Source organism: Equus asinus, chromosome 19, assembly GCF_041296235.1.
Source record: "Equus asinus isolate D_3611 breed Donkey chromosome 19, EquAss-T2T_v2, whole genome shotgun sequence".
NCBI classification, from domain to species: domain Eukaryota; kingdom Metazoa; phylum Chordata; class Mammalia; order Perissodactyla; family Equidae; genus Equus; species Equus asinus.
The window spans coordinates 8238219-8250543 of record NC_091808.1 but is presented as its reverse complement, the minus strand read 5'-3'; the positions used below and the strand labels follow the sequence as shown (position 1 = coordinate 8250543).

The window sequence follows — 12325 nt, the reverse complement described above, 5'->3', positions numbered from 1 at the left end:
CATTTGCCTCTCGCTTTCTGACTCATAAAGCTCCTAAATTTGAGGTTTACCTTAAGCAGATGTTACTGTCTCACTCCTTGCAGCTGCTCCTGGGCCTCTCCCTGTAGAGTTTTGGAGGGCTTCTGATCTGTGCCTCACTTTTCCTTCTCCAGGGTGGGGTGGCTGGTGGCTGGCCAGAGTTGAAAGTGGCGATAGTCAGAAACCTTTAGTGTGAACACTGGATTTCTACAGTAACATCCACCACTGGTTTATTCATCAACCATGTACCAAGGGCCCATGCCAGGCCTTGTGGTAGGTTTTTATGAGATGAAGATAAGACACAACCTCTGTAGTCAGGGAAGTTCATAGGTGAGAACAGAGGCAGTCAAACGTTTTTGACCATGACTCATAGTAAAGAAAAATGAATTTTACATCACTACTCTGTACATTCATAGCGTGCTCTCTATATATGTGAAACAAGTTTCACAAAACATTTTGTGCCATGCACATATCTTCTGTTGAGTTTCTTTTCTTTTAAACATGTAAATGTTGGTCTTGACCCAGTAATTGATTTCGCAATCCACTGATAGATTGAGACCTCCTATAGTCCAGAGAGCAGTGAAGATTCCTAGGTGACGGGAATTATTTCTGACGTTTCTTTCATAAATCCAAAGAAGAGTTATACTGTGTATTATGGTATGTAAATTTAACTTACATACCAACTTTGAGCCTTATTTCACTTTTCTGAAATTGGGATGAATTTTTATCTTGCATGTTTCAGAGCTGCAAGTTTATCATTTGGGAGTGTGGCATGCTTACTCTAGTCCGCTTGTTGGGGCTGAGCCTCAATCAGACCCGCCTAAGGGGAAAAACCATGGGAAGCTCTGCTTCTTGTCAGCTGTTGCCTTTGCCCTGAATAGCACTGATAAGAGAGTTCACCTTGATGATGAATATATCTTGAAACCTGGGTCTTCATGTAGAAATTTTACATTAAGCTAGTGTAGCTTCTATATCCTCTAATATTTAATGAGCATGAAAAATATCCCTGAATTTCAGATGATGCCCACCCCAAGAAATTGCATATGAAATGTTTTATTCCAAACTGTAATCAGTGTACAATGAACAGATAAACTATTCACTAATGATTTACCTAAGTTTAGTCTATGTCACCCTTACGCTTTTCGTTCTATCTTACAGTTCACATTTCATTCTTTTTCCCACTTTCAGCTTTTTAAAATTTAAATTCCAGCCATGTTATTTGAAAGATAAGCTAAAAAGCAGGGTGTTACTACAGCTTATTTTTTATAACTCACGATGTATTAATAGCAATAGAAACACCTAATTTTGGGGTAAAGAGTTTTAGTTTTCAAAGTTCTTTTATATTCTGATAAATTTAAAATTTTTCATCATCTTTAAGAAGACATAGGCTTGCTCCCTGTATTCATTATGTACCATTATAAAATTCTTACCATAACATTTCTTTTAACCTTTAGATAATTTTACTCCTCTGTTTTGTTCCATTTCTCTTATTTCTACATGATAACCAAATTTATAAATCACTTTTAATATTAGGAGAATTATACATTGTTTCAGTTACCATAACAACTCTGGAATATAGTACAACAATTCAGCTTTAAGGGCAGGAGGGGAGAACAGCAGCTAAGATGAGGACCCTTTCCCACCTTAGGGAGTCTCTTATAATGCAGACACCCCCTTTTTCCATTAGATGGCACCATTTAGTTTTTAAAGATGACTGAGGTTTTATAGTTAAGCATTTTGGCATAGAGGTGGAGTGGGATGTGAAGCTCTGGGATTCATTTTGCTTTCAAATGTACGTACTAAATGGCTTTTAGGCTCTTTGCAATTTATTCAGTGATATTTTTTCCCCTACCCCTTACTCCCAGGGAGAGTTGGACCAGGAACGACTGACCAGGCAGCAGGAACTCACGGCATTGTACCAGATGCAGCACCTCCAGTACCAGCAGTTCCTAATACAGTAAGAGCAGTAATGCAGTAGGGTGTACTGCAGCACCAAGAGGGCCTTTAGAAATAATCTGCTCCCAGCTTTCATCTTTTACACCGGAGAGCTCAAAGTTTTTGTTTTTTTTTGAGGAAGATTAGCCCTGAGCTAACATCTGCCACCAACCCTCCTCTTTTTGCTGGGGAAGACTGGCCCTGAGCTAACATCCGTGCCCATCTTCCTCTCCTTTATATGTGGGACGCCTACCACAGCATGGCTTTTGCCAAGCAGTACCATGTCCGCACCCGGGATCCGAACCGGTGAACCCCAGGCCGCTGAAGTGGAACGTGCGCAATTAACCGCTGTGCCACCAGGCTGTCCCAAGAGCTGAAAGTTTATAGGATACCTCAGTCACCTAACTAATGCCGTGTTACCACTATACATTCTAAGTTTGGTCATGTCTTACTTCTCAAATACCAGAAGTTTGCAGAAGATGACATAACTATAATTTTGCAAGCTCTTTAGCTCCTAAAGCAAGAATCAGCAAACATTTTAAGAACTAAGTGCCTCTTCAATGGCTCAGCTTTGAATGCCACAAAGAACATAGATGAGAGGGCAGGAAAGAAGTACAAGTTTATGCTGTTAGTAGTGGCGTGGAGTGATGAAGAGTCACTTAGGTTGTGTGTCCTTTTCGTAGAAGTAGTAAGATTTGCTGTTATCTGGTGCAGAGATTGGCAAACCAATCTGCTGTGTGTTTTTGTAAGCAGAATTTTATTGGAACACACTTGTTTGTGTGTTATCTGTGGCTGCTTTAGCATCACAGTGGCAGAATTGCGTGGTAGTTGAGTATGGCCTGCAAAGCCAGAAATACTTACTGTCTGGCTCTTAACAGAAAAAAATTTGTCCACCTCTGATCTACTAAAGAAAATCTTACCTCAAATTTCTAAGCTGAAACATAAAATTGAGAGTTTTTATACAAGGGATTTTATTTTTGCAAAGGGTGCTTCATGTGGAAATAGCTATTAGTTTGAATGTGTGGGGCTTCTTTTTTTTTTTCACTTTTCTGATAAAAGACTATTATTGTCTTGAGGGAGTTTGCCAGTTTTTGACATGTTGTGACTTTTGGGCTGTCCTCTTTCACTCAGAAGCGTGTCATTTATAAGTTCAGTTCTTTCTAGAATGAAGTATAGAATTTTCTGTGTGACTATTATTATGAAGAATTATAAAAATATATTTAAATAGCTGTTTGAATTGTTTTTGGGGGGTGGTGGACTGAACTTTGTCTTTCACTCTCAGTAAAATGAACTAAATGCAGATAGACAGGTTACCACTTTATTTTACTTTTTGAAGACAACAGTATGCACAGGTTTTGGCTCAACAACAGAAAGCAGCCCTGTCTTCTCAGCAGCAGCAACAGTTGGCACTTCTTCTCCAACAGTTCCAGGCACTAAAGATGAGGTTGGTGATCATTCTGTGATGTGTCACATTGTGTGTGTGTATTAAAGAAAGAGAAGAAAAGGAAATTTTGGTATAATGTGTGAACTCTGGTATCAGAATACCCACACATAACACATAACTGTGTGTTGTGTGTAAAAACAGAATATAGTTTTAAAAATACTAAGCTGCTTGTAAAGCATTTGTTTGGTCTTTTTACTCAGAGGATAGATCTGGAATAATAACCAAAGAATATACTAAGAACACTTGAGAAGTAGTGTAGTCTTATGGAACCAACAACAAAAAAATTATAGTCTTGAAGTGTAATCTCATTTTTACCTGTGATATCACCAGAAAGGTATTAACAGTGCCACACAGGGTTGTAATTTTCTAGAACCCAAAAGCCATTAGAGTAGGTCTAAGGAAAAGGAAATTATGTGAGAAGTCTTAAATTTCTGCTGTTTCAGATTATCATTTAGGGTAATATGTGTTGTATCTCCTAGAGAAAGGTATCAGTCACTTCTCTTAAAAACTTTATCATCCAATTTCACCGAACCATTTTACATTTCGCTTTTGAGCCAGAACCCATCCTGTGAGGTAGGCAGGTTCGGTGGTAAGGTCTCCATTTTACAGTTGGGCAAACCAGGATTCCGAGAGGCTGAAGGACTTGGTTGACATAATACATGGAAAACTTAAGTGACAGAACTAAATTGCAGACTTTTCGACTTACAGTCTGTGGGTTTTTGCGTTACAACATGCTGCCTCCATGACTCTTATTCAGATGTTTTGGATTTTTTGAGACAGCTGTATATCCGTTATTTGAGGCAGCTGTATATCCATTATTTGGAAATCAATATTTGCTAAAACTGAGTCCAGAAGTGCAATTATTGGGCCTCTCTTTGTTCCTCTCCTAAATGCTTTGGTAGTATCACGTTTTAGTTGAAACAGTGAAGAACTTTTCTGGCCAAATAATCTGGAAAACCTGCAGATAATCCAGAAATTCCTCTTTATCTATTTTTGCAAATGACAAGAACAAGTTAATTTTTTTATTTCCCTTTTGCAGAATATCTGATCAGAACGTCATTCCCTCAGTAACTAGGTCTGTGTCGGTGCCAGATACTGGTTCTATCTGGGAGCTTCAGCCGCCAGCCTCGCAGCCTACAGGTGAGAACTTGGATTGGACATTAGTGTAGCTCCAAGGATTTAGACTCTAATAACTTTATCATTCAATTTTTAAAAAATAAATCAGTTTTTTGACCCATTTTGTATTGAATATTAACAAAAAGTCCCATTTTTTTAATGGACTCCAGCAAAAGATTGAAAGTATTATTGAAAATACACTGTTCAGGATTTGATAGAAATTATTTAGTAGATAAATTTCTTGAATTTGAGTCAGTCTCTCGTTTTGATGTTGCTCTAATCAGGTAGAAAAGTCTTTTAAATGTTTTGATCTCTTCTCCTAGGGTGAAAAAAAGCATAAGTAAAAACATAAGTAATGACGATCTATTCTTTTGAGTGAAAGGTTGATATATAGCTTAACACTGCAGATACCCAGAATTTTGGGGAAGAAAAAAGCCTGCTTTGAAGTGTGCACCTTACCTCATTCTCTGATATTTTTGCATCAAATTAGAAAATTTGGGGCTAGGAGTTTTTAAAAGTCTCGATATTGCTGGAGCACTTCTGTTTCTTAAGGTCTGGTACCTGCAGAGGTGGGTAGTTTGAACTGTCTGTGGATAGTTCTTACAGGAGGTTAGAGTTGGTGTTGAAAATTCTCAGGAACCATGGGCATTGATGGATTTTCCTTAGAGCCATTGAGCCGTTCAGGCTGTAGGTCTCTTGCTAACGTTGACCCTGGGGATTATGGCAGGAGAAGGAATGATGATCCTCCCTTGACAACTTTCCATGCTGTGTGCACCTTATTTTCTCTTGGTATCCATTTATAGTAAGGGTGTTGAAATACTCTCCAGTTTTTTGGAAACTATTCCTAAGGACCGTATTAAACAACCTGTTTCTTTGGGTGTAATGAAGTCAAATAGTCCATTGGTTTTATACAGACAGGTTATAGTTCATTTACAAATAGTCCATTGGTTTTATACAACTTACAGTTCACAAATAGACTGTAATAAGAATGTAGGAAATAGAGAATTCTGAAAGGTGGTGCCGGCGAACCTTTCTGGCAATAGGAAAACAGACTCAGAAGTCTTTATCTGTTTGTTGACTTCCACATCTGAACTTGTGCGGCCTTTCTGGTCAGCAGGACCATTGTCATTTGTGAGACCTGTGGGCCTTTCCAGGGCCACCTCAGCTCCATCTGTACTTCTTTTTCTCTCTTCCTCTTTTGTTCACATAACATAAAATTAATCATTTTTAAATGAACAATTTAGTGGCGTTTAATATATTCACAATATTATGTAAGCACTTAGTTCTCTCTAGTGTCAAAGCTATACATCTCTTAACCCCATTCTCCATGTGGTGTGCAGTGAGCGGTTGTGTGGCTGCTGGAAATACTGTGGGCTTTGGGATCTAGTGTACTGGGATTTAAATCCTGGCATGGCCATATGTTTCCCTTGTGACCTTGGGAATGTTGCAAAACCACCTCTGACACTTAGCCTGTTCATCTGTGAAAATGGGGATATGAACAGATATCCTACAGGGGTTTTTGAGGATGAAATTAGTTCCCCAATAAATGCCTGGTACTTTTTTTTCCTTCTAGATGTGTTGAAGGGTATTGATATAAATTTAGAGCCCACTGGCAGTTGAGTGTACTTAAAAGCTGAACAGATGCATATGATGGAGCGTGTTCAGGGACAGAGAAACAGCTGTTTTCGTTATGCTTATGGATATGTGACCATGTGTGTAAGCTCTGGCATCCCTCACTTTTTTTTCCTCATTGTCTTACAGTTTGGGAAGGTGGTAGTGTGTGGGATCTTCCCCTTGACACCACGACCCCAGGACCTGCCCTTGAACAGCTTCAGCAGATGGAGAAGGCCAAAGCTGCAAAGGTGTGAAACACTCTTCCCCGGCAGTGCATGCCTTCCAGCTGCAGGACACAGGCAGTGGTTTAGTAATGTGTCTCTCTCTTTAGCTAGCTATACTTTTTTTCCTTTTAATTTACTGCTACTTAGTTGGTGTAAGCACATTCATATTCTATCCTTACTGTGCCCTCTTCTTCCAAAAAAGACCTCAAAATGGAATTAAAATTAACAAGTTTAAATTAAATTAAAATTGATTGGTTGATACATTAATGATCATGGTCACATGTACATTTTAGTTACGTTGTTCGTGCTAGAAACACTTATTACAAATACTAAGACCATAAGAAAATATCTACTACATTGCTTATTAGACCCTTGATCTGTGGCTTGAGTTCCTATGCTGAATCTTTATAGTGGTGTTTATTTACATTTCTTATGTCCTCAGAAATACAACTGAAAAGCCCAACATTAATATTCTATCTTGTGTTCCATTCACATCTTCTGGAAGAGCTAGGAGTCTTGAATTTTGGTTTTAGTACTTGCCAGAAGAGGATGTTTGTCAACACGTGACGTCATTGTAATGATTTCTGGGTTCTCATGCCTTTGAGAGAATCTTGTTCCTATTTTATACTTAATAAATTCTTATCCCTTAAGGTAGTGACAGTCTCCTTAGAGTGCCCAGAATGTGGAAAGGGTTGATGGTCAGGGTCTGTCTCCATAAAGGAATTAAGAGACCATAATTCAAACGATTGTTGAGTGTGTTCTAATTCCCCAGTGCTTTGTGCTGGGAACACATAGATGATGAAAGATAAGAGCTTGCAGTCTTGTGTCTGCGTGTTGGAGGCAGGGAATGACAAACAGTAACACTTATAATTACAGGTTGGTCAAGAAAGTACATGGCCCAGCTACCCAGATAGGAGAGGTAGGGATCAGGAATTAGATGACACTGTAGATGAACAGTACAACCTGAACTAATTTTACGTGAAGGATAGTAGGATTTAGCCCAGTTGAAGAGTTTCGGGTTGACAGAGTAGGAGGAGATGAAAATTAAATTGCTGTTGAAGGAAACAACACTTCTAAAGGCTCAGAAGTGTACGAGAACTACTGGCTTAGGAAACAGCTAAGTAATTTGGTCTGGCATGGAACCTTGGTGTGGCTGAGCAATAAATGATGAGAGAAGAGGCTAAAGATGAGACAGCCCAGTCATTAGGATCCTTGCACATGTCATGTTAAAGAGTTAGGATTTCTTTTTTGGGTGAAAGGTGGTGTTAAATGTAAGCCAGGGAGTGATTTTTTTGGTGGAGGTTAGATGTTGAGCTGGAGAATGTGGGCAAAACTGGGTGCTGGGAAACCAGATAAGAGACTCTTAGGAAAGTGGATGAGAAAGTGAAGGCCTGAACTATACCTGTGGCAGTGGGACTGGAGACTAGGTGCTGGATTTGACTAGTATTTAGGAAGTATACATGATAGAATTTGTCAAGTGGTTGGTCGTCAAATTTTAAAGAATTCTATAATTCTTCACACTAGCAGCTTCACAACATTGCTGTTAAATCTTAGAGACTCACTGTTAGATCTTCAGTCAGAAAATCCTTTGTAGGGCTGAGCAAAGAGATGCCACCCCAAAAGAATTCGTATATTAGTCTCATATTGGCCACTTTTTCTCCCACATCGAGGAGATGTGGTATAGTGGTAATGTGGAGAGAGGAGGTCGGTAAAAGCGGGGTGAGTGCATTCAACTTAGAAGAGCGTTAAAGTTGTGATTATTATTGGGACGTATCAGAGCTCACAGCTCTCACAGAGGTTTTACCACCCATTTGCAGTACCAGTAGCTGGGTGAATGGTAGCGTCTGCACATTTAGCTTCTCCTCACTGTACTGGGTAGTGATGTTGGAGTGTTCCTGTGCTTGGCTTCAAGTTTCTAAGAGTCCTCTTGTGTAATCACAGCTGGAGCAGGAGAGAAGAGAGGCAGAAATGAGGGCAAAACGGGAAGAGGAGGAGCGAAAGAGGCAAGAGGAACTCCGGAGACAACAGGAGGAAATTCTTCGGAGACAGCAGGAGGAAGAAAGGAAAAGGCGGGAGGAAGAAGAGCTTGCCCGTAGGAAACAGGTATACCTCTGAGAGCTCCCACCGTAGGATTAGTGTCGAGGAGGCCCTGCAGGGTATCTTGCTCACTCCCATCATTTCTTAGGCCATAGCTATCTGGGAGATGCTTTTCCTGAGGCTGACAGGGAGCTAACAGCAGGATTGGGATTAGGTTAGAATTTTAGGAGACTCACTTCCCTTTAGAAAAAATGTCTGTTATCTGCTAACACCCGCTGGAGGGATGCTCTTCAGTCCTAGCAAATCACTGGAATTGATTTTTTTTTGCTTATTTCCTGGTGTTTCATAAACCAGTTAGATTTCAGAAGTAATTAAGTCTTTGCTTAAGTGTTTGTAACCAGTGACGTTGAATATTTTTCATATTTTTTGCCCATTTGTATTTCTTTTTAGGAAATTCTCTATTCATGTGCTTGGCCCATTTTTATACTGAGATTTTTAAAGATCCTGATTGAATCACTCTAAAAGCCTAAAGTCTAGCCTTTACCTCACATTTCCTACTTGTTGGCCACAGGGGTACTTTGTGAAAAACAAAAAGGTCCATGCCGAGATTAGATTAGAAGGACTAATATGTCTTAGTCGTACTTTACATTAGCATGTAAGGGCTCTAAGAAGTGTTGCAGCAAGGAAATCTGTTCATTCTGTGTTGCTCAGTATTTCCTGAATTATTTTGACAGTGGCACCCTTTTCTGCATACTTAATATCTGTGGGACTTTTATTCTTCAGAATGTGTTCTAGGACACAAAGCTTTACTCAGTACATCTGACTGGAGAACTTATTCCTGCCTCACCAGGCATTTTTGGTGCCTGTGTTGATTTGGCCTCTATGCCTTAGGTTCTCAGTTGATTAAAAAATAGGGGCTAATGGTACCAATGGAGAAACCAAAGCCTGAGTCCTAACGTAGCCTTTTCTAGGGTTTCAGTAAATGATGTAGCTAACATAGCAACCAGGATAGACTTCACAGTGTAGTGCAATTTAACTACTCATACTTCAAATACAAGTTATTTTAACTCTTAATGTGTCTACCCCCTGGCTCACATGCATACTTTTTGCTCTGTATCCTGCTTATATACTTTTTATATTTACTGTTAAGAGAGTCTTAGCACGTGGCCTGTTCCTTTTTAAATTATGATGTAATGTAATTGAAACCCAGGGTTTCTCTCTCACACACACACACACACACACACACCCTTTCTTTAATTTAGGAAGAGGCTTTGCGACGCCAGAGGGAGCAAGAAATTGCATTAAGGCGACAGCGAGAAGAAGAAGAAAGACAACAGCAAGAAGAAGCTCTTAGAAGACTAGAGGAGAGGAGAAGAGAAGAGGAAGAAAGGCGGAAGCAGGAAGAATTGTTACGCCAGCAGGTGACCACATGGTTTCCTCTCCTCATTCCTTCTTTGAACCTAGAAGTTAATGATTGGAAAAGTGTTAGGGTATTAGGATAGGTGTAGGATAGCCTATCTAAAACTTTTTCAGGTTGCTGAAAATTACCAAAAGAGATTTAACTAATTCTTACTACTTTTGTAATAACTGTTGCACATGTAATTATAAAGTCTAAAAATATGAAAGAAGCAAAACAAACGAAAAAACAGAACACCAGAGAGAAATCGAAGGCCTACCCTTAAAAAGCCAAATGTGACATCTGCAAATTGACAACTTTTTGCCTGAGGGTACTCCCCAATTCACTTTTTTAAAGTGCACAATTCAGGGCTGCTTAATAAATTCACAAAGCTATGCAACAGTCACCGCTAGTTCCATTCTGCCATTACAGGCAGCCAGAACCCCAAAAGCATTTAATTTTAATGTTTAAGAACATAGATAGACTTTTTTATTAGTAGACTTTACTTTTAGAAGAGTATTAGATTTCCAGAAAAATTGGGATAATAGTACAATTTCCCCTATTGTGGTCTTACATTAGTGTGGTACATTTGTTAGATAGACCAGTATTGATGCATTATCATTAACTAAAGCCCATAGTTCCTTGACAGTCCCTCACTTTTTCCCTAATGCCCTTTTTCTGTTCCAGAACCCCATTCAAAATATTAGATTTAGTTGTCATGTCTCCTTAGCTGCTTCTTGGCTGTGAGAAACTTCTGAGACTTTCCTTGATTTTGATGACTTTGACCATTTTAAGGAATACTGGTCAGTATATTGTAGGGTAACCCTCTACTGAAATTCGTCTGAAGTTTTCCTCGTGATTAGACTGGAGTTATAGGTTTTTGAATGGAAGACGACAGAGTGCCATTTTCCTCATGTTCTATCGAGTACACGTTCCCAGCATGATTTGTGACTGCTGATGTGGACTTGCTCCCCAGGCTGCACTAGTGCTCATCAGGTTTCTCCACTGTAAGGTTATTGTCTTCCCCTATATGCCACTCTTTGGGAGGAAGTCACTATGTGCACTCCACACTTAACGGATGCAGATTTTTGTTTGTTGGTTAGATTGACACAAAGCTGGAGTTTACCTGCTTTTGCCTAAGTTCTTAATTGAATCTCTTTGATTCATAAATTCTTCTGTTTTTTGCTTTTTGCTGAGGCAGTTTCACCGTGAGCTAAGGTCTGCTGCCAGTCTTCCTCTTTTTTGTATGTGAGCCTCCACAGCATCGCCACTGACAGACAGATGGTGTAGGTCTCTACCCAGGAACCGAACTTAGGCCACCAGGGCTAGCCCCTAAATTCTGTTAGAGGTAGAAAGCTTCCAGGTTAGACTGTGTACTGATTCATTCTTTGGTTTATTCATGTGACAGTTAATATTATTTACTTAATGTACTGTATGCCAGTTACTGTGCTTGTTTCCTGGTGGAGTACAAAAAAACTTTTAAGTAATTGTTTCAGTCCTCAAGAAGCTCACGGACTGTGTGGGTGATGATTATACAGGAAATAAATATCACAGTTAGGATACTTGCAGCTGAAAAATCAAAATACGCACCTTAGAGTGGCTTTAACAATAGATAACCTCATTGCCTCACATATCAAGGAGGTCTGGAAGTTAAGGCAGTTATGCACGACCTCAGTGACTCCACGATGTCGTAAGGATCCAGGTCCTTTGCACAGTTCTGCTCTACCATCTCTTGGTGTGTTGATTTTTGAGTTCAGAGTTTTCACTTCATGGTTAGAAATTTCAGATACCATACCCTTGTACAACTTCCTCCAAAAAGGGAGTTGCCCTTTTCTTACACTTCTTTCCTTTTGTCTGGGAAGAGTATCTTTTCTGGAAGCATCCCTCTGGCCTAAATCAGAACCTAAATCAGGTGTTCCCAGTTACGTTGGAAGCTTAAAAAGCAAAATGTGTCATTTTAAACCTCTGATGTGATAGGAGGCTCTGTCTGCAAGGAAGAAGCCTGAAAGGAATGGTTGCTGGATCGGTAGAAACAGTTGCTGCCACAGATGGGCTGGGAGCAAATGGAGAGAGGAGGACAAGGCATAATCAAAAGGTATAGGGGAAGTGTACCTCTGAAGGCCAGGGAAGTCCTCGTAGAGTGGCTGACATCTGCCCTGAGTTCTGGAGAATGAAGGGGAATGTACTATCTGGAAAAGACAGAGCGTTGCAGGTGGGGTATACGACTTTGCGACAGAAGGTGAGGAGAGTTCCAGAGGACACAGTGGAATGGTTTTGAGCGAGGGAAGCAGAAGGAAAATGAACCAGGGTATGGGAAAAAGTAGTGGAGGGGTGCAGGATGGTCGAGGAGAGATCTTCCCAGGGGCCTGTGGGCCGCAAGGGGTGAGAGCCAAGGATGGGATTAAGTGGTCTTGTGAAGTTGCTTTGGTCCAGAACTGGCTGAGGGTTTTCTGGTCATCAGTATCCTGACAAGATCCTGACAACTCCCTATACTCAGCATCCCGAAAGGTCTGCTCTGCCTCAGTGTTTGAGCAGTTTCTG

The 12325-nt window shown here is 40.1% G+C and overlaps 1 protein-coding gene across 12 annotated transcripts in view; it reads left to right on the top strand.

Annotated features, from left to right (window-relative positions):
* Positions 1-12325, top strand: part of GIGYF2 (GRB10 interacting GYF protein 2) — a 126825-nt gene that overhangs the window by 86860 nt on the left and 27640 nt on the right. For all 12 annotated transcript variants that reach the window (XM_070489390.1, XM_070489383.1, XM_070489391.1 and 9 more), the window contains 6 exons: positions 1884-1975; positions 3290-3397; positions 4437-4537; positions 6275-6375; positions 8293-8454; positions 9651-9809. In XM_070489390.1, the coding sequence (XP_070345491.1) occupies positions 1884-1975; positions 3290-3397; positions 4437-4537; positions 6275-6375; positions 8293-8454; positions 9651-9809 (723 nt within the window). The remainder of the gene's footprint in view (positions 1-1883; positions 1976-3289; positions 3398-4436; positions 4538-6274; positions 6376-8292; positions 8455-9650; positions 9810-12325) is intronic.